The 19,198-nt window shown below is 44.9% G+C and overlaps 1 protein-coding gene across 1 annotated transcript in view; it reads right to left on the bottom strand.

The window, feature by feature from the left end:
- The window catches only part of ALDH1A3 (aldehyde dehydrogenase 1 family member A3), a 55,413-nt gene that overhangs the window by 8,243 nt on the left and 27,972 nt on the right, over positions 1-19,198 (bottom strand). The window contains exons 7-10 of the mRNA XM_075006431.1: positions 18,840-18,953; positions 14,741-14,843; positions 13,397-13,581; positions 80-244 (exon numbers count right to left, since the gene is read on the bottom strand). Coding sequence (XP_074862532.1) covers positions 80-244; positions 13,397-13,581; positions 14,741-14,843; positions 18,840-18,953 — 567 coding nt within the window. The remainder of the gene's footprint in view (positions 1-79; positions 245-13,396; positions 13,582-14,740; positions 14,844-18,839; positions 18,954-19,198) is intronic.

Below are 19,198 nucleotides of genomic sequence, written 5' to 3'. Positions count from 1 at the left end.
GTAACAAAGGAAAAGCATTGTTGACATATTGTACTGTGGCTGCTATGTGTGACCAGAAATCTTCTGAGGAGCACTGTACCTCTTCTTTGGCAATTCGCATGTTGTCGGTAACTTCTGAAAACACAGTTGGTTTTATGAACAGCCCTCTGTCTCCGATGGCTAAACCCCCACACTCCAGCTTGGCACCTTCTTTCTTCCCGCTTTCTATCAGCTCCAAAATTTTGTCGAACTGTATTTGGTCAATCTGTCAGATACAAAGGGAAAGTAACAGACAGTAGCCCTGTTATTACCACCTTAATGGCAAAGACTTGGTTCTCTTTCAGCTATATAATGGACAACTGTTAGGATTTCGGTACATTGTTAGACTGTACTGTGAAGGTTTGCCTTTCACTTAGGATGCAGCTAAATTATAAGAATGGCCATACTGGGTCAGACCAGAAGTCCATCTAGCTCAGTATTCTGTCTTCTGATAGTGGTCAATGCCAGGTGCCCCAGAGGGAATGAACAGAACAGGCAATCATCAAATGATTCATCCCGTCTCACCCATTTCCAGCTTCTGACAAACAGAATCTAGGGACACTACTCCTACCCAACCTGGCTAATAGCCATGGTTATGAAAATGATCATACTTCAGCATTCTTCACAGAGCTTTACACTTGGACTTATTCCAGACTAGCTATCACACTTAAAATTTACCCTCTCCCTTAATCTGAATGAACATTCAAAAGTAGACAAGGTTATGTATGTCTGCCCCTTTGGCTCTCAATCTTTCCAGACTACTGCACTCCTTACAGGAGTGAGATTTGTTTATGTACCTCAAGTTTCACAACACTTGAGAACTACTTGCTTACAAAAACAGACATAAAAATACAGGAAAAAAATGTCAAAGCGCATTACTGACTCATTTTAACCATATAATTATAAAGTAAATCAACTGGAATATAAATGTTGTTCTTTCTTACGTGCCCATCTAAAATATATGGTGCCATGTAAACAAGTCATTGTTTGTACGAAATTTTAGTTTGTACTGACTTTGTTAGTGGATTTAACACAACCTATAGGTAAAAAAGTAGGCAAAAATCTAGCTGAGTTGATGTACTCCCCAGAAGAGCTCTGCATACTCCCAGTTATACACATACCCCTGGCTGAGAACCGCTGCCACTACAGTCGTAGGATGTGATTGTAACTCACACTGAATTCTTTGAAGGGGTTAATAAACATGCGGACAAGGGGCACCCAGTGGACATAATATACCTAGATTTCCAGAAAGCCTTTGACACGGTCCCACACCAAAGGCTTTTATGTAAATTAGGTGGTCATGGGATAGGAGGAAAGATCCTTTCATGGATCGGGAATTGGTTAAAAGACAGAAAACAAAGGGTGGGAATAAATGGTAAATTTTCACAATGGAGGAGGGTAACTAGTGGTGTGCCCCAGGGGTCAGTCCTGGGACCAATCCTGTTCAACTTGTTCATCAATGATCTAGAAAAAGAGGTAAGCAGTGAGGTGGCAAAGTTTGCAGATGACACCAAGTTGTTCAGGACAGTCAAAACCAAAAGGGATTGTGAAGAACTACAAAAAGATCTCAGCAAACTGAGTGATTGGGCAGCAAAATGGCAAATGAAATTTAATGTGGGTAAGTGTAAGGTAATGCATGTTGGAAAAAATAACCCAAATTACACGTACTACATGTTGGGGTCAAATTTAGCTACGACAGATCAGGAAAGGGATCTTGGAGTTATAGTGGATAGTTCTCTGAAGACATCCACGCAGTGTGCAGCGGCAGTTAGTAAGGCAAATAGGATGTTAGGAATTATTAAAAAAGGGATCGATAATAAGACAAAAGATATCATACTTCCCCTATATAAAACTATGGTACGCCCACATCTTGAGTACTGCGTGCAGATGTGGTCTCCTCACCTCAAAAAAGATATATTGGCATTAGAAAAGGTTCAGAAAAGGGCGACTAAGATGATTAGGGGCTTGGAACGGGTCCCATATGGGGAGAGGCTAGAGAGACTGGGACTTTTCAGTTTGGAAAAGAGGCGATTGAGGGGCGATATGATAGAGGTATATAAAATCATGAATGGTGTGGAGAAAGTGAATATAGAAAAATTATTTACCTTTTCCCATAATACAAGAACTAGGGGACACCAAATGAAATTGATGGGTAGTAGGTTCAAAACTAATAAAAGGAAATTTTTCTTCACACAGCGCACAGTCAACCTGTGGAACTCCTTGCCCGAGGAGGCTGTGAAGGCCAGGACTCTATTAGGGTTTAAAAAAGAGCTTGATAAATTTTTGCAGGTTAGGTCCATAAATGGCTATTAGCCAGGGATAAAGTATGGTGCCCTAGCCTTCAGAACAAGGGCAGGAGATGGATGGCAGGAGATAAATCACTTGATCATTGTCTTCTGTTCTCCTTCTCTGAGGCACCTGGCATTGGCCACCGTCGGCAGATGGGATGCTGGGCTGGATGGACCTTTGGTCTGACCCAGTATGGCCATTCTTATGTTCTTATGTTCACTGACATCCATAAGCTAGATGGGGTACAGGTAACGGGGTAGTGTGGTAAAATGCACTTTCACGCAGGCCTGCTTGGAACCCTGATATTCACTCGCAGAGCTGCCCATGGCTTCATTGCTAATGGCACCCAAGCTAGCTAGGGTAAAGTTTCATTTATGTGCCTCTACACGACTTGCAATCTCTCACACGCAGTGGTAGTGATGCAGACAACACATAACAGTCTCACAATATTTGACCATCCCTTTTCCACACTGGTAGGACCAGACAACCCTAGGACAGTCTGAAACAGGTGAGCCAGCAGCCTTGCCAGGCCATTGGGCAAGGGGGTGGTTCTGTGCTCCTAGGCGGGGCGGGACCTCAGGCAGAAGAGATGGAGCCAAGGCAGCCTGCTCTCAGCACCACCTGGACTGTCCCTTCCCACCACCCCCAGAACCATGCAGAATGCACTGCACTGGATTCCAGTGCCAATGTAAAAGGACCCAGGACTCCAGCTGCCACTGCTGCAGCCCTTTGAATAGTCATGCCCCAAGGTAATTGCCCCTTTTCCCCCACCTGATTGGAAGTCTGCAAGCTCATTAAACAACCAGTCAAGAGCTAAGTGCACCAGAGCCCTCAGGTGGCTAGTTCTACAGGCTCTTCCTTTTGGAAATAGTTCAGAATAGCACCCACATACCAAAGCGATCCAGAATTGGGCAGTCAGTTTTCCCCTCACTACAAACTTTCATTAGTATTTTGGCCTTGAGTCAGAGAAAGGTCCCGTTTTAACTTCAGTAGATGTGTGGGTGTGTCAGGATGCACGAGTTAGGATTTGCAAGACAACCCAAAGCAGACCCACTTATATAATCCCTGCTAGATTTTCAATAGGCTCCAGTTCACTAGAACTAATTCTGACCTCATGCTTACAGTCTGAATTGCAAAAACATCAGAACTTTAGGGAATAAAGAAACGTTTGGGTCTTCAGATACACAAGGAAAAGCACAATATTATGTGTGTGTCACTCACACAAGCAAAATTTCCATCTGCAATGTAAACATAAAGCAAACACTGAAGTATACATGTTGTACTGCCATGTAACAACCAGGAAAGGTTATAGTCTGGGATGGGAAACAAAAGGTTTCAAGAATGGTATCAAGGTATCTGAGCCTTTAGCAATCATTTTCGGTAAATCGTGGGAGACAGGAGAGATTCCAGAAGACTGGAAAAGGGCAAATATAGTACCCATTTATAAAAAGGGGAACAAGAATAACCCGGGAAACTACAGGCCAGTCAGCTTAACTTCTGTGCCAGGAAAGATAATGGAGCAGGTAATTAAAGAAATCATCTGCAAGCATTTGGAAGGTGGTACGGTGCTAGGGAACAGCCAGCATGGCTCTGTTAAAAACAGATCATGTCAAACCAATCTAATAGCTTTCTTTGATAGAATAACAAGCCTTGTGGATAAGGGAGAAGCGGTGGATGTGGTATACCTAGACTTCAGTAAAGCATTTGACACGGTCTCACATAATATACTTATCAATAAACTATGCAAATACAACTTAGATGGGGCTACTATAAGGTGGGTGAACAACTGGCTGGATAACCGTACCCAGAGAGTAGTTATTAATGGTTTTCAATCCGACTAGAAAAGTATAACTAGTGGGGTCCCACAGGGGTCTGTTTTAGGACCGGTTCTGTTCAATATCTTCATTAACGATTTAGATATTGACATAGAAAGTACACTTATTAAGTTTGCAGATGATACCAAGCTGGGAGGGGTTGCAACTTCTTTGGAGGATAGGGTTATAATTCAAAAGGATCTGGATAAACTGGAGAAATGGGCTGAGGTAAACAGGATGAAGTTTAATAAGGACAAATGCAAAGTGCTCCACTTAGGAAGAAACAATCAGTGTCACACATACAGAATGGGAAAGGACTGCCTAGGAATGAGTACAGCAGAAAGGGATCTGGGGGTTATAGTGGACCACAAGCTAAATATGAGTCAACAGTGTGATGCTGTTGCGAAAAAGGCAAACATGATTCTAAGATGCATTAACAGGTGTGTCGTGAACAAGACACGAGAAGTCATTCTCCCGCTCTACTCTGCGCTGGTTAGGCCTCAGCTGGAGTATTGTGTCCAGTTCTGGGCACCGCAGTTCAGGAAGGATGTGGAGAAATTGGAGAGGGTCCAGAGGAGAGCAACGAGAATGATCAAAGGTCTAGAGAACATGACCTATGAAGAAAGGCTGAAAGAATTGGGCTTGTTTAGTTTGGAAAAGAGAAGATTGAGGGGGGACATGATAGCAGTTTTCAGGTATTTAAAAGGGTGTCATAAGGCAGAGGGAGGGAACTTGTTCTTCCTTGCTTCTGAGGATAGAACAAGAGGCAATGGACTGAAATTGCAGCAGGGGAGGTTCAGGTTGGACATTAGGAAAAAGTTCCTAACTGTCAGGGTGATCAAACACTGGAACGAATTGCCAGGGGAGGTGGTAGAGTCTCCATCACTGGAGATATTTAAGAAGAGGTTAGATAGATGGCTTTCAGGGATGGTCTAGAAAGTGCTTGGTCCTGCCATGAGGGCAGGGGGCTGGACTCGATGGCCTCTCGAGGTCCCTTCCAGTCCTACTCTTCTATGATTCTAATGCACAGTTCTGCCTAGGGAAATGTCTGCTATTAATGAGATGTAGGGTGCCAACTAAAAGAGCTGGTAGGTGGTTTGCATATTGTTTATTTGCTTGGTTGCCACATGTGAATAATTTGAAAGTATCTGTAATTGCTGTCCATGCTGACCTGTCTCTGGCCAAGACCAATACAGGTCAACCAACCACTTTACATCACAAAAAGCAAGGATATTCATACAGCTGTAACTTGTTGCAAAGCAAAAGCCTGTTAGATGAGGAAACACACAGAGGAAAAAAACAAAACAAAAAAACAGTTTCCAAAATGACATGCCAGGGTAGGAGGTCTGACATTTTTCATTTAAATTAGAGCTTGCCAGACTATTTAATTCTGTTCCTGGGTTTATCAAGGAGAGGAAGGATGGCCCAGTGATTAGGGCAGTAGTATAGAACACTAGGAGACTCAGGTTCCGTTCTCTAGCCTGCTACAGGCTTCCTAGGTAACTTTAGGCAAGCCCCTTAATCTCCATGCCTTAGTTTCCCCATCTGTATAATAGTGATGATAATACTGCCCTGCATGCCAAAGGCACTGTGAAGGACTTTGGTCAGAAGCACAATATATCAATTGAGAGCTATTTAATATTTACAGTTTTAATTGTGATTTTACACTCTATTAAACAAGTCCAGCTATTGGTCCATCTAAACAAGAAAGCAGCAGCCAATATCTGAGTCAGAGGAAAGCAAAAATATATATTCACACATTGTATATACACCTCTCCCTACCAATAAAATAAACCCCAAAACCTATAGGGCTAAACTGCTTACTTGCCTATAGCGGGCTTCTAGTTATCTGTATATTAGTGTGTGTCTGTCGGTGCTACATTTGTTTAAAAAAATCTTAAACTGTAAGAGCTATGACCACAAAATTTGGCATGCAGCTTCCTCGCACCCTAACTTAAACCAAAGTCAGCGTTCAGCTGTGCCTGGAAAATGGGAAGTGCTGGGAAGGGGCTGGTTTCCAGAACACAGAAAGGGAGGGGGCAGAGGGAGGCAAAAGGGTCAGGGCACAGACATGACACAATACTAAGAGTAACCACTAGAGGCAGCTGCGCTACCAAGAGGCCAGCAGGGCTGGGGCTCCACTCTCTTGTCTGCCACAAAGGCTGAGTAAAGAGCTCACATTCCCCCAACCCACTGCCTACTTCCCCGCTTCCACCACGGACAGCCTACAGGCCCCCAACGGCTGCAGGCCATGGAAAGGGGTGCTGGAGCGAAGACCATAGAACTTTGCCCTACCCAGACAGCCTGCAGGCCACAAGAGGGCCTGCCGGAGAGGAGGACAGCTGGAGTTGGGGGCAGCCCCTGAAGCCTGGCTTCCCCCAACAGTGTGTAGGCTGCAGGGGGCATCTGGAGGAGGGGGCAGCCCAGCAAAGCCTACCCCCTCCCCACACAGGCTGCAGGCCACAGGAGGTGGCACTGGCGGCTGGGGGCAGCCCCCAGAACTTGGCCCTACCCAGCCAGCCTGTAGGCCACAGCCCCAGAGCTTCGCCAGACCCTGGAGCACCCCATCAAACAGGCTACAGGATGGAGGGGGCTGCTGAAAGCTGGGGTAGCCCCCAAAGAGCTGTCCTACCAGACCAGTACAGACTAGGGTCGGGGGGGCATCTGGAGGCTGGGGTCCTCCCACAAAGCAATGTTCCCCACAACAGACTGCAGTGAGGGGTGGCCACTACCCCAAGCAAAGACCCCTGGCGAGCTGGAGGGCCACAGCAGGCTGGGGTCTGCCCTCAGAGTGCTGCCCCCACCCTCCAGGCAGGCTGCAGGCCACATGGGGCAGTTGCAGGCCAGGGCTAGCCCAAGAAGCATGCAGCCCCAGATCCCTCCCTCCCAGGAGCTGCCACTGGACATGCAGCACTGCCCTGCCTGCTTTAGGAGGAGCCTCTGGGGAGCACTACCCTGGCCTTATGACAGTGGAGTCCGATAATAGTTCAAGGATGGCCGCACTTGTGCTTATGAGACTTACATATTCGCCACCCCCCGCCAAGGAATAACCATCCCCAGCCCTACCCAACTGTAGAGTCTCATGACTCACTGGAGCCACCACTGCTGGGGCCACCAGGGTCACAGTAGTGGCGCTGTACCAGCCTGTGGCCGGGTGGGACACTGCGGCACTAGAAGGAACAGCTATCAGAGCAGCACCACCTTCACTGCCACATGTGGCTCCAGTAACACCTCCATACCTCCCAGCCCCATCCTGCGACCCACGCCTTAGCTTCTGCACCCCCAGCCTTGAACCCCCCACCCCTCTGCCCTAAACCAACCCCCACCTGCCCCTCCTCATCCCAGAGCCTTCAATCCAGCCTTCATTTTTGAAAAATACTATAGTTGAAAACCCTGTATGTTTTTCATTTATTTTTCAAAAAAATGACTTCAGTTAAAGACTGAAGTAACACCACGTACGTCTGCTGGTGTGTGTGTGTGTATTATATATTCTTCTAGATTTATTATTTCCTTATGGTTTTGGCTATATGTTTATTGTCATCCATAACAGTACATTTATATTTAAGTAGCTTGGCTGTAACACGGGGGACTTACCCATCACATTGTGCACACTGAGCTAGACACAGCTAGCATACACATGCCTAGGATCTTTCACGTAGATAAAGCAATATTCAGTGGCATGTCAGCTTCCAAGAATACCCTCAAAAACTTAGCACATCTGTCACTACTTGAAAAAGCCCAAAATAACATGTTAAAACCCTGTTAAAACCAGACAGAATAACCAGGTGGGACAGCAACAACAAATGTGATACATCACCACAAAAGGCCAAGATAAATTGACATACATGATAATAAGTTGAGACCAATGATATACTGACCTAAAGGAAAGAGACACTTCACCATTAGTAAGGTGAGGAAATACAAATAAGGAGAAAAGGAAACATCCCCTATTGAATATGTATCAAAACATAATAGTATATTATAAAAGTGGCCTCCCAGCCTATGAGTGAGAGGAGAAGGAGATGTAGTCCTGGGGAGGTGCCCAAATGACAGCTGCAGGAGATGATGAAGACAGCGATGGTAATGAGGAAGGCAATGGTAACACTTCAGGTTGTTCTAGGAGGAATCGCGTACCTATCACGTCAAGTGGGGGTGCTTGAGACTGTGCTAAATGGATTAATAAGCCATATTTGTAAACTCACAAGCGTTCCTATAGGGCAAGCACTGCCCCTGTGCACACCAGGATTCCCCACATAGGTTAATTTTAATCCTGAGCCTGACAAAGGCTGTCAAACCTAAAATGGTAACTGGAAATTTATAAGTAATCTCTATAATGACACAATCTAAAGCTCAGGCAACATTCCTGGTAGCATGGCTGGTCAGTTGGGCCGGGGTCTGCATGGAGAAGTTCCTCCTTCTTGACTGCTGCAGTGTTTCAATATTATGTCATGAGCCAATGGTTATGACCCAATGTGTGAGATTTGATTCCTCTTCCATTATCTTATTCTGCTCTTCTGCAGTGATTACTGAAACCATCACGTTTGACTCAGTGGCTTCTGCCCAGTGAATTCCATAGGGTGACTATAGGTGGCATAAAGGCAATATTTCCTCTCATTGCATTTTTATGTCTCTCATTTTGTGCACACATGCTGCCTTGTTCATTTATTACAATGAAGAGCCTTAACCCCACCAATGCAGGCTCACCAACAGCAATTCTGGTCCCCAGGGAAGAGCGGTCAATTTGCCCCCATGCACACACAAGCCCCAGCCACACAGACAGACAGTCTGCCTGATATTCGGGCCGTGCAGGGCCTTCACTGGCTGCTGCCTAGTGACCTGCTGACTGTGCTCTTCAGGCATAACCAGGGCTTTTAAACACCTACATGGTAGGCCTGCCAACTGTCTAACTGCACAAACCCAAAGACCCTTTCCTAGCCCCCTACCCCACCCTTTCACGGCAGCTACACCCCTGTCCCACCCCTTCTCCAAAGCCGTACTTGATCCACCCTCCCTCGCTCCACCGCTCGCTCTCCTGCGCCCTCACTCACTTTCAGCAGGCTGGGGCAGGGGGCTGGAGTGGGGAGGGGTGTGGAGTACAGGACCTGGAAGGGAGTGGATTCTAGACTGGAGATTTGGATACAGAGGGACAGGACTTTGGGAAGTAATTTTCGTGCAGGATGCTGGCTTTGGGCTGGGGCAGGGGTGCAGCAGAGGGTGAAGAGGTGGGGCTTAACTTGGGTGGCTCCTGCAAGCAACCAACCCACCCTGCTGGCAGTGGCTCTAGAAGTTGGTACTTCTACCACCAGGCACTGCCCCCACTGCTCCATTGGCACAGTAGCAAGATGGGCCATACAACCCATGAGTCCAGGAGAGAGAAATGGATGCAAGGACAGGGGATCCACAGAAAAGCAGCCTCACAGTCCCTGGGCACATGGAGGGCGAAAGAGTAGCTTCGGCACGCAGTAGCACTGTGGCCACCTCCCATTTGCTGTTGGTCACCAGATGCAGGATATGCCCCAGCCCAAGGGATTACTGCAATGTTAGTTAGAGCTGGGGGTGCTTTTGTTACAGAGGGAATAAGATCTGTTGCGAAGATTGTTGCTGGGCCTCGAGCTACTTTTCTATGTGACCTGTCAGCCACGCCAATATTCCAGAGCAGGGAAAAATAGCCTGCTTGAGGGGAGGGGCTTGGATGGGGAAGAGAAGTAGTCTGTGGACTTTGCCTTGCCACTGGGCTCCTTTAGTATTTAGATGCCTATTTGACTCCTCTTTGGATGCACCAGGCCCAGCATAATGGCTGAGGCTTTTAAGCATCACATGTTATTAACAAACAAATTTAGGCCAGAATTTAGCCTGGTGTAAATTAGGAGTAATTTTACTGATTACAAATGGAGTAAGTCCTGAGTTATAGGGGTCTAGGCATAAGTAGAATCTGAGTCAGTCATTCTGGGCATAGGCCCATAGTCCCATTCCCTCTAATTTTTTCCATCCATGGGTGGAATAAATTTTCTTGCATACCAAGAGATGTGGAAGTGCACCACCAACAGAAACACGCTGCCCCCTGCGGATGGCTGAGGGCCCTCTGCTAATCAGCTGGGTGGCACCTGAATCTTTTTTGTATAGCTTCCCAAGTGCTCAGCTTACAAGGAACACTGCTTTCAGATGTGTCAGTTACGGTGCAATGATTTACCCCAGTTGTGGTTCTAGTCCTGTATGATTTGTGAGCTTTTTAAACGGTTTGTTTTTCCCCTTCTTCAGATTCAAATCATTTGCTCAAAAATGCATGTGTTTCCCCACTGCCAGCCTGGGACACACTGTCCAAAAGCCAGATTCCAGAGAAGCAGCTGTTTGGAGTACGCGCAGACAGAAGGAATGGTTTGTGTTACACTGGGACCACATGAAGGCTATGAAAAACAGCCCCCCAAACCCCTCCACTCCCTATCTTGGATCTCCTCTTGTTTAGATGGCTGGCACGCAGAGACACAGGGGATGGAGAAAAGGTCAAATGCACCCAGTAAGACAAAACAGGAGACAAATCAGCCTGTAATATGAGAACCAATGCATAACTCTTCTCAATATCACAATCATCTGTATTTTCAGAGCACCTAGGACTGCTAGGCATGGGCAAGGGCTGTGTTGTGCTAGGTGCTGTACAAACAGAATAAAAAAAAAACAGCCCTACCCTTAGGAGTTGTCAGTCCCAGGTACCCACTCTCTCACTGAGCAGCAACTAAAGCCTGGTCTACCAGAGGCACTTAGAGAATCTCTCTCTCTCTCACTCACCACACACAAAGTTGATTGCAGATACGCAATTCTAGCTACAGCACTTGTGTAGCTAGTAATCCACATATTTGCAATCAACTTACCTGGTCATCCTCACTGAAGGTTGATGTGAGGAGTAAGGGAGGTCGATGGGTGAAACTCTCCCATCTCATGATGAGTACAGGCATCACTGCTGACCCCTGAGAGGTTGATTTCATGCATCCCTATGAGAGGCACAAAATCTTACCCTGGAAGATTGACCCTCAGCAGATCAATCTTCTGGGGTAGGTGTAAATCTAGCTACAGCGATATGAAAAAAATCCAATCCGCCACCCCCACCTACCACCAAGAAATGCCGTTCAGTCAACAGAGCTGTCTGTACCAGGGCTTTGTTTGGCTAGAAAACTGTACTGTCAACCTAGCTACTGCCTCTTGGGGATATGGATGACCTGCAACACTGGGAGAATCTCATGTCACCAGAGGTACTCTCTTTGCTGCTGCACTGTTTTCAGTGTAGTTCAGCCCTTACTCTGCAAGAACTTCCACTGGCTTCCCTGGCACCATTAGCAAAATAGGCTATGTCTACACTACAGTGCCATAAGGTATATGCTTCCTACAGGGTGGGATGGGTTTTTTCCAGTTGTTATTTATCTAGGTAGACAGTATGACAGAGGTAGCCATGTTAGTCTGTATCTTTGAGAACAAGAAGTCCTGGGGCACCTTATAGACTGACAGATATTTTGAAGCATCAGCTTTCATGGGCAAAGACGAAAGTAGTGAGTCTTTGCCCATGAAAACTTATGCTCCAAAATATCTGTCAGTCTATAAGGTGCCCCAGGACTTCTTTAGGCAGACAGTGGCATTCTTCCATCTACTCAGCTGTATCTGCACCACGGCTGTCTGTGGGCACTCAGGCATATGAATTTTTCACATCTGAGTGATATATCTATGTTGATCTAAAAATATAGCTGCAGCCCAGGCTTAGGTAAAGGTATCCGAATCTGGCCCTAAAGCGCTACCCATTAAGGAGACACGCTAACAAAATTAGATAGAATGGGGCAGTAATTAAAGTGAATTCTGCCATCCCTATTCACTTCGACTCAGTTTACTTGCACAAGCAGTCCTGCGATTCCAAATACTTGCATGAGTAAGTTGTTATGCACAGACTGAATGGCTAGCAGTGTTGGGCTCTCCTTGGTTTCAGAACACCAAGTGGAACCTGCCTATTTCAAACAGGGCTCTCAGGGTGATGGCCCAAGCCAGGGCTGGCCATCCAGTAAGGTACTAAAAGTCATGTGGTTATATAAAAACCTTACTCAGTGCCCTCCCCAGAGGCAGGCACCACCAGCCCCCTGCTCTAACCCAATCCCTCTCCACTCCTCCAGAACCAGCCACTACCAGCTCCCCACTCTAACCCAATCCCTCACCCCACGGCCTCCCCCAGAACCAGGCACCCCCAGCTCTAACACAATGCCGGCAACTCATTGGAGCCACCACCACATGCTTCTTCAACCAAGCGCTGGGGCATGTACTCAAAGCGGCAGACGGCACTCCCAGTGCGCTGCTCTGAGGAGGAGCCGCATGCTGTTTGAGAAGTCATGGGTTGGCCACCCCGGCCTGAGCCTTTCAAGTCTGTTGGGAAAACTTCAAACCAAAACCAGAAAATGATGGATTCCAAAAGGTAGAACAAGTTGTGACCCTTTTCAGAGTGACATTTCCCATCTACCTTTGGCAAAGCACATGTTTTGGGGTGCTACGGGTTTGCTAAGTTTTTAGATAAAAAAACTGGTTGACCTAGGAGAAGAGGAAATGCCACCTCAATCATCTATAGTCATGGCTGGGATAGAAGGGGTAAGAAGTGGTGTAAAAGCCCAAAATGTTGTCAGGGCTGATCTTTGTCAGCTTGGCATCATCCAGCCCCCTCCTGACTCTGCATCAACCCCTCTCTGCATTGTGTTCTCCATTTTTACAGCTCACACCTCCCATGAGGCGATAGCAGCACTATTTTATAGCTGAATCAGAACACACCTGCAGCACCAGCACTCTGCTGGCATAAAATACTCCCTGTGCCTCAATACATTTTGCATTTCTATGCAATATTTGTGTAAGCTGCTTCATCATTGAGCTTTCAGTTCGTTTGTGCAAAGAGTGAACATGTCAATCACCATCATGACTGCGGTTTAGAACAGAGAGAGAAACAAAAACAATAAACCACTGTATTAGTCACCGGATCAGGACTTCAGCTGGGGTTGCACTCACACATGAATATCACAACAAAAAAAGCAGTCAAGTAGCACTTTAAAGACTAACAAAATAATTTACTAAGTGATGAGCTTTTGTGGGACAGACCCATTTCTTCAGACAGCTCATCACCTAATAAATTTTTGTTAGTCTTTGAAGTGCTACTCGACTGCTTGTTTGTTGTGATAGCATATAGACTAGCACGGCTCCCCCTCTGTTACTATGAATATCACTTGCACAATGAGAACAGAAAAGTGGTCTTACGCACTTACCTGTGGCCCTTGTTCAGTTTTGGCATCGAATGGGTCTCCTATGAGTCTTTTCTTGGCGTACTCCACGCTGCGCTTGACAAATTCGTGGTAGATCTGCTCCTCCACAAACACTCGAGAGGCAGCAGTACAGCACTGGCCTTGATTAAAGAAAACTCCTTGATGGGCACATTCAACTGCCAAGTCCACTGGAACGGAAAGGTCACCACATACAGCGTGAGGGGTTCTACGGACTCAAGCCAAAAATTAACAAGACTTGTTGCAATTCCCTCTTTCCTGGCTGCCACTCCACCCCCGTCAAAACTCACTTCCAGGAGCCCTTGAAAACGACCAAGAAAGAAAGCTCCCTGCAATCCTCAAGACCTGGGGCCTTTCCTGATGTCTGCACAGCCATCTTCCCATGCATTGCAGTGTTTGGTTGCACATGTCTCAGCTAAGGGCACAGTTCTATCACCAGTGCTCTGTGTAAGCTGGGCACGAGGGTGGCTGCTCAAGAGAGAAACCAGGTGCTGCCCAGCTGATTAGCAGAGCGCCCCCAGGTAGGCTGTTTCTATTGGGGGTGCACATAAAAATGTACTCCGCATGTGGACGGAAGAGATTAGAGGAAACACTGTCACCTTTACTCACACAGAGTAGTACTACCTTACTCCCCATGAGTAGTCTCATTCAGGATGGCAGAATTTAATCCTACTCCTGTAAGGCAGAGATTTGGTCTTTGTTTGCTTTGAATGCAGCAGGCCCATCTGTGGCTGTGTGTGCAATAATGCAGAGTAGCGAGTTTTAGAAGGTCGGGGTTGTAGATAGGAGGTGAACTGTCAGCCTAAAGGTCAATTTGGCCTCCTGCTTTGAGCCTTCGGGATACTCCACAAAATGCTGGCCTGGATTCAGGGTGGGTAATGCTGGCTCTCACCGGCATGAGCCTTTGGGCAGGGCCCCTGTGATGGGAAGGATTCTGGGAAGGGGGCTGCCTTTACAGAATATCTCTCCTCTGTCTGGGAGACTAGTGATGAGCCAGTTCCAACAACACCACCACCAGCTAACTTGGGTGCACTGGTATATTGCACTGTCTCTGCAGCCTCAGCCAGCAGGGCTGTTCTCAGTGGGCCACCCCACAAGGAGGGCTGTGTTTGTAAGAGTCTGCTCCTGTGAAGCCTCCCTCTGTAACAAAGCACCTGGTTGTTTGCAGGCAGTGGTGTAGCACACCCTCTAGCAAAGGAGTTCTGGCCACACTTTGTGGCAAGTTGAACCACACTGCGCCCTCTGCTGGAGCCCTGTCAACTCACGGGGAATGGTTCTGTGCCGGCCACCGAGTAGTAATTACTGAATTGCAATGTAACAAATACTCACAGTCAGCATCCGCACACACAATGCAGGGGTTCTTCCCGCCAAGCTCCAGTGTCACCCTCTTGAGATTACTTTTAGAGGCTGCTTCCTTGATCAGTTTTCCAACCTATGGCATTGGGATTCAGAGGGCACAGGCTTATTCCTCAAATAAGTTAATTCATTCACAGCATCATAAAAATGTACGAGGTTAACAAGAGCAAGACAGACAGTGAAACTGCTGGAAGAATTATTTTACTATTCCAGATTTCCAGTCTCTGAATTTTCTAGTTTTCACCACTTGATTCGACAAGGTGCTGAGCCATGCAAGGTGGGCCCTACAATTTTAAATTGCAAATGTTTATCATTGGTTTTAAATATAATCGCAACATTGGGACTTGATATTATCTAGCCCTTGCCCATGCAAGCAGTCCCCTGAAAGTATTTAACATAATAGGGGATGCAGAATCAGGCCGCTAATTGGACAGTTCAGGAGGTATTGGCAATAAACCACGGTTATAAAAGCCTCACCTATTGGGGGCACCCTGTAATTATGATGAAGGTACCAGCTATGGCTTCACGGTTAAGGAAATTGAGTTTTGCACTGAAAAGAATGGATTCAGTCTCTGGTATTCATATACCCTCTTCATCAAGACAGGATTTTTTGACTACAAAATTAATTGCCTTAGGAATGTACATTAGCCCTGAAATTACAGCTAGTCAAAAAGGGGGGAGGGTGATTTTTTTCCCCTTGAAAAATTTTGAACTTTAAAAATATATTTGTTTCATTTGAGTTGTCCTCTAGTATGTTCTGATAAAATGATTTGAAATTCCCATTGGGAACCTCTAGTCTGTTCTCCTTCATAACACATTACAAACGTCCTCCAAAACAACTGGTTTGAAATATAGCTCCTCTTTTAGAAAAGCATCCAGTCCCAGATTTAAGACTTTCCCATGATGGAGAATTGGTAAGTTGCCCCATTGGTTAACTAACCTGGCTGTTAAAAATGTAGGTCTGTCTGAATCTGTCCAGGCTCAATTTTCAGCCATTGGCTTTTGTTGTACCTTTGCCTGCTAGACTGAAGAGTCCATTATTGAATATTTATTCCCCAGGTATGTGTTTATAAACTGCGACCAAGACACTCCTTAGCCTGCTCTTTGTTCTGCTAAAGAGACTGAGCTCCTTGAATCTATGCTATGGGAACAGTATGTCCTCTCAAACTTGTATTCAGGTGTGCATCTGGGAGAAATACTCAGATCTCACTAAATCAAAGCAGTAAAAACAGAGTTTATTTCCCAATCAACTGAAGAGTTCATTGCTGCACTCAAGTTTCATGTTCAACCTTTATAGCCAGAGTAAGAGTCCCAAAGCAGAGTGAATCTGGGCCTTCCAACTAGCAGCACAGAACCCTTATCTTACCAGGCTAGCCCTCAAGGTAACAGGAACAGAAAGTGGTGTTCTACTGAAAATTAACATACCCTGTTAACTTTTTAGCTAATTTAGATAGTTATTATATGGTATCTGCTTGATTAGAAACAAACTCACTGGGGCAAAGACAGACACTAGAAGGAGACACTGTCAGGGAATCGAAGATCAAAAGTGTTACATATTCGTGTTAACCTAAATCATAGTTTTTAAAAGCTAATATTAATTAATAAAAAAATGTTTTCATTCTCCCCTGCCCCCAATGTTTGTTTTGATTTCAGCTGTCCCCTGCAGTATTTGTACCCATATACTAAAGCAAGATGCTAATGTGTAAGCATCAGAAAGTGAAACTGATTAGAAATATCTCCCCACCTAATGTACTCAGTATGGCCCACATTACCCATTGTATTTTCTTTTGAGTTGTGGGTGGCATTTAGTAACTGAAGTGCTCTGATATGGTAAAATCTTGACTCCAGGGCAATTGATGCAAACCCACCTACTGACTTGGATGGAGCCAGGATGTCAGCCCCAACCTTAAGACAGAGGATGTCTAATGTCTTTTCGTACAATTACAGGTGTTTTTATATATGGATCCACTTTTTATAATTGGCCAGCGTATTTGTTGCTAAAACAATAAAGTTTATTTTAGAACCGATGCACCTGATTTTGGATTACAGAAATCGTTATCTTTGTAGGCTAATAATAATATTTATCTTACATGTTTTGTTTAATAATTTCCCTATATGTGATATGGTACATACTCAGTATGGACATATTACTAGTCCCATTCATGTTTATTACCAAAATCTTCACAAGGAAAATGGGGGCTCCATGCAGTATCCTCTTTGGGATAACAAATGGGAATGCACAGATGTGATAAGCCACTAGATGGTATTGTTGATAAATGCAAAAAAACATTTGGCTTTCAGCAGGTCTTTGAATCTTCATAATGAGACACGGCTTTTGGGTTGGAGAAGGCAGCTCCATGTAATTTGTCATAATTATGCAAATTTGAAAAAGCATGTGGCAAAATATCAAAAGGAAGGAGTTACGAGAATTTCACAGGATGTCATGCAGGACTTGAATTCAGAGGAAAGTGAAAAAACAAACACAAACAAACTTGTCCAACACATGGCCTGGGTGAATAGACAACACATGTAAACCCATGGGCTAATAAGCACCTTACTTTATCAGAGGCTGCCCTTTGTCATGTAGCATGTGAAGATACATGCATGTGGCATGCATCTTGGTACAGATTTTCATGCGTTACTACTATGGAGGGCAAAGGAACTCAGTGACTAGTGAAAAAACTCTTCAAACTTGTAGACAAATTTTGATTCAGCAGCATTCACCACTCTGGCCTGTTTGCCTTCTGCCTACCATTAGCATGCTCAGGTTTTAGTAGGAAATATTGAGCTCTAAGTCTCACTGAAAGTGAAACTCAGTACATAAGTTGGTTGTTGCTTGTTTGCTCAGTACTAATAAAAAGAGCAAGACAGACCAGCACAACAACACTGAGAAGGTACATGCCTCATTTCTTTTGCCCAGGCTAACCTCAAGGAAGATAATTTTGCCTGATCAAAGCACGTGCACATCTCTATCATGCAGGTACAGCCAAAAAGGATTCTTAATTCTGCGATAGTTTAATTGTATTTAAATTTAAAGGGAGAGGACAACACTGGGTTGAAGGTGTTTGTACTATATCAGAGGTCCAACTCTCAAGCCCAGTCACAACAAGTGTTATAATTGACTTGGACTTAAATATAGGGATTTGTCCCAATAGATATTGCACTGGGGTTATAATTTTGAAAGACTCAGTAAATAGCATGTGATGATGAAAACAGTAGTAGAAATATTTAATATGAATATAATTGTTTATTGTTATGCAGTCTTGTTGGCCAATGTTGATAACCCGGACATTTCAGAGGATGTGATTTTTAAAATCATATTAATGACCTCCCCCAGCAGATTACCTTGTTTTTCGAATAGGCACCATTCAGAGTGGACAACCTGTCAGAGTTCTGGCAAGAATAAGATTGAAAATCTGAGTTTTTGTAGAAGCATCAAATGTTGGCCCACCTCTGCTCCAATTCAGTGGTCATTGTTCACAGGATATGTCTACACAGCATTATTATTTCAAAATCAGATATTCTGGAAGAGATTTTTCAGAAATAGCTACACACAAAATGCATTTTGAAACAGCCCTCAACCATTTCAAAATACAGCATCTACACATAATAGAGCCTATTTCAAAATAGAGCCATCAGGCACACTATGGCAGATTTCAAAATAAACTATTTCTTGTCTACATAGTGCCTATTTCAAAATGGAGGCTATTCCTCAGACAATGATGTTTACTTATTTTGAAATAAGCCAACTGCTATTTTGAAATTATTCCAAAATAGTGATTGCAATGTGTAGACAGTAGCAAAGTTATTTCAAAATAACAGGCTATTATTTCAAAATTACTTTGCTGTGTAAACATACTCTCAGTGGGAGCAGAGCCACACCAGTGCCAAAAGCTTCTGAAAAATTCCACCAAGCAGATTTATTTTCTCTAAGCACTGAGTGTCATGGACATTACAATAATCCAAGCTTGCATAGATAGCACTTCATGGGGAGCAGTACTCTTGTAGAGGAGCAGTAGCTGGCAAGTCAGTTAAGGCTAAAGAAAAGTTTAGGCAGAAAATGATCGCTTACCTCTGTTGATCCAGTGAAAGCTATTTTGTCAATGTTCTGATGGGCAGAAATGGCAGCCCCAGCTGTGGGGCCATATCCTGGCACTATATTTACCACACCAGGAGGAAAGCCGGCCTGAAAATTAATTTAGAGATTATATTATAGAAATGGAACAATAACTTCTCAGATTTCCTCTCAGTCTCATCTCTTTAGTGGTATATCTCACTTCTTTGCCAAAGAAAACTGCTCTTATATGTAGAGTTTCCCTTCACGCAAAGAAGATAGTTTCTATAGTGTTTCCTTTGAGATGCTTGGATAGAACTTTATGAATCTTAATCAGCTGAACCTCTCAATGCCACTAGCAAGTTACCCACCACCCA

Source organism: Carettochelys insculpta, chromosome 12 (genome assembly GCF_033958435.1).
Source record: "Carettochelys insculpta isolate YL-2023 chromosome 12, ASM3395843v1, whole genome shotgun sequence".
In the NCBI taxonomy this organism is placed as follows: Eukaryota; Metazoa; Chordata; order Testudines; family Carettochelyidae; genus Carettochelys; species Carettochelys insculpta.
Note: the sequence above shows the minus strand (reverse complement) of the source record. Positions and strands in the feature narration are given on the sequence as shown.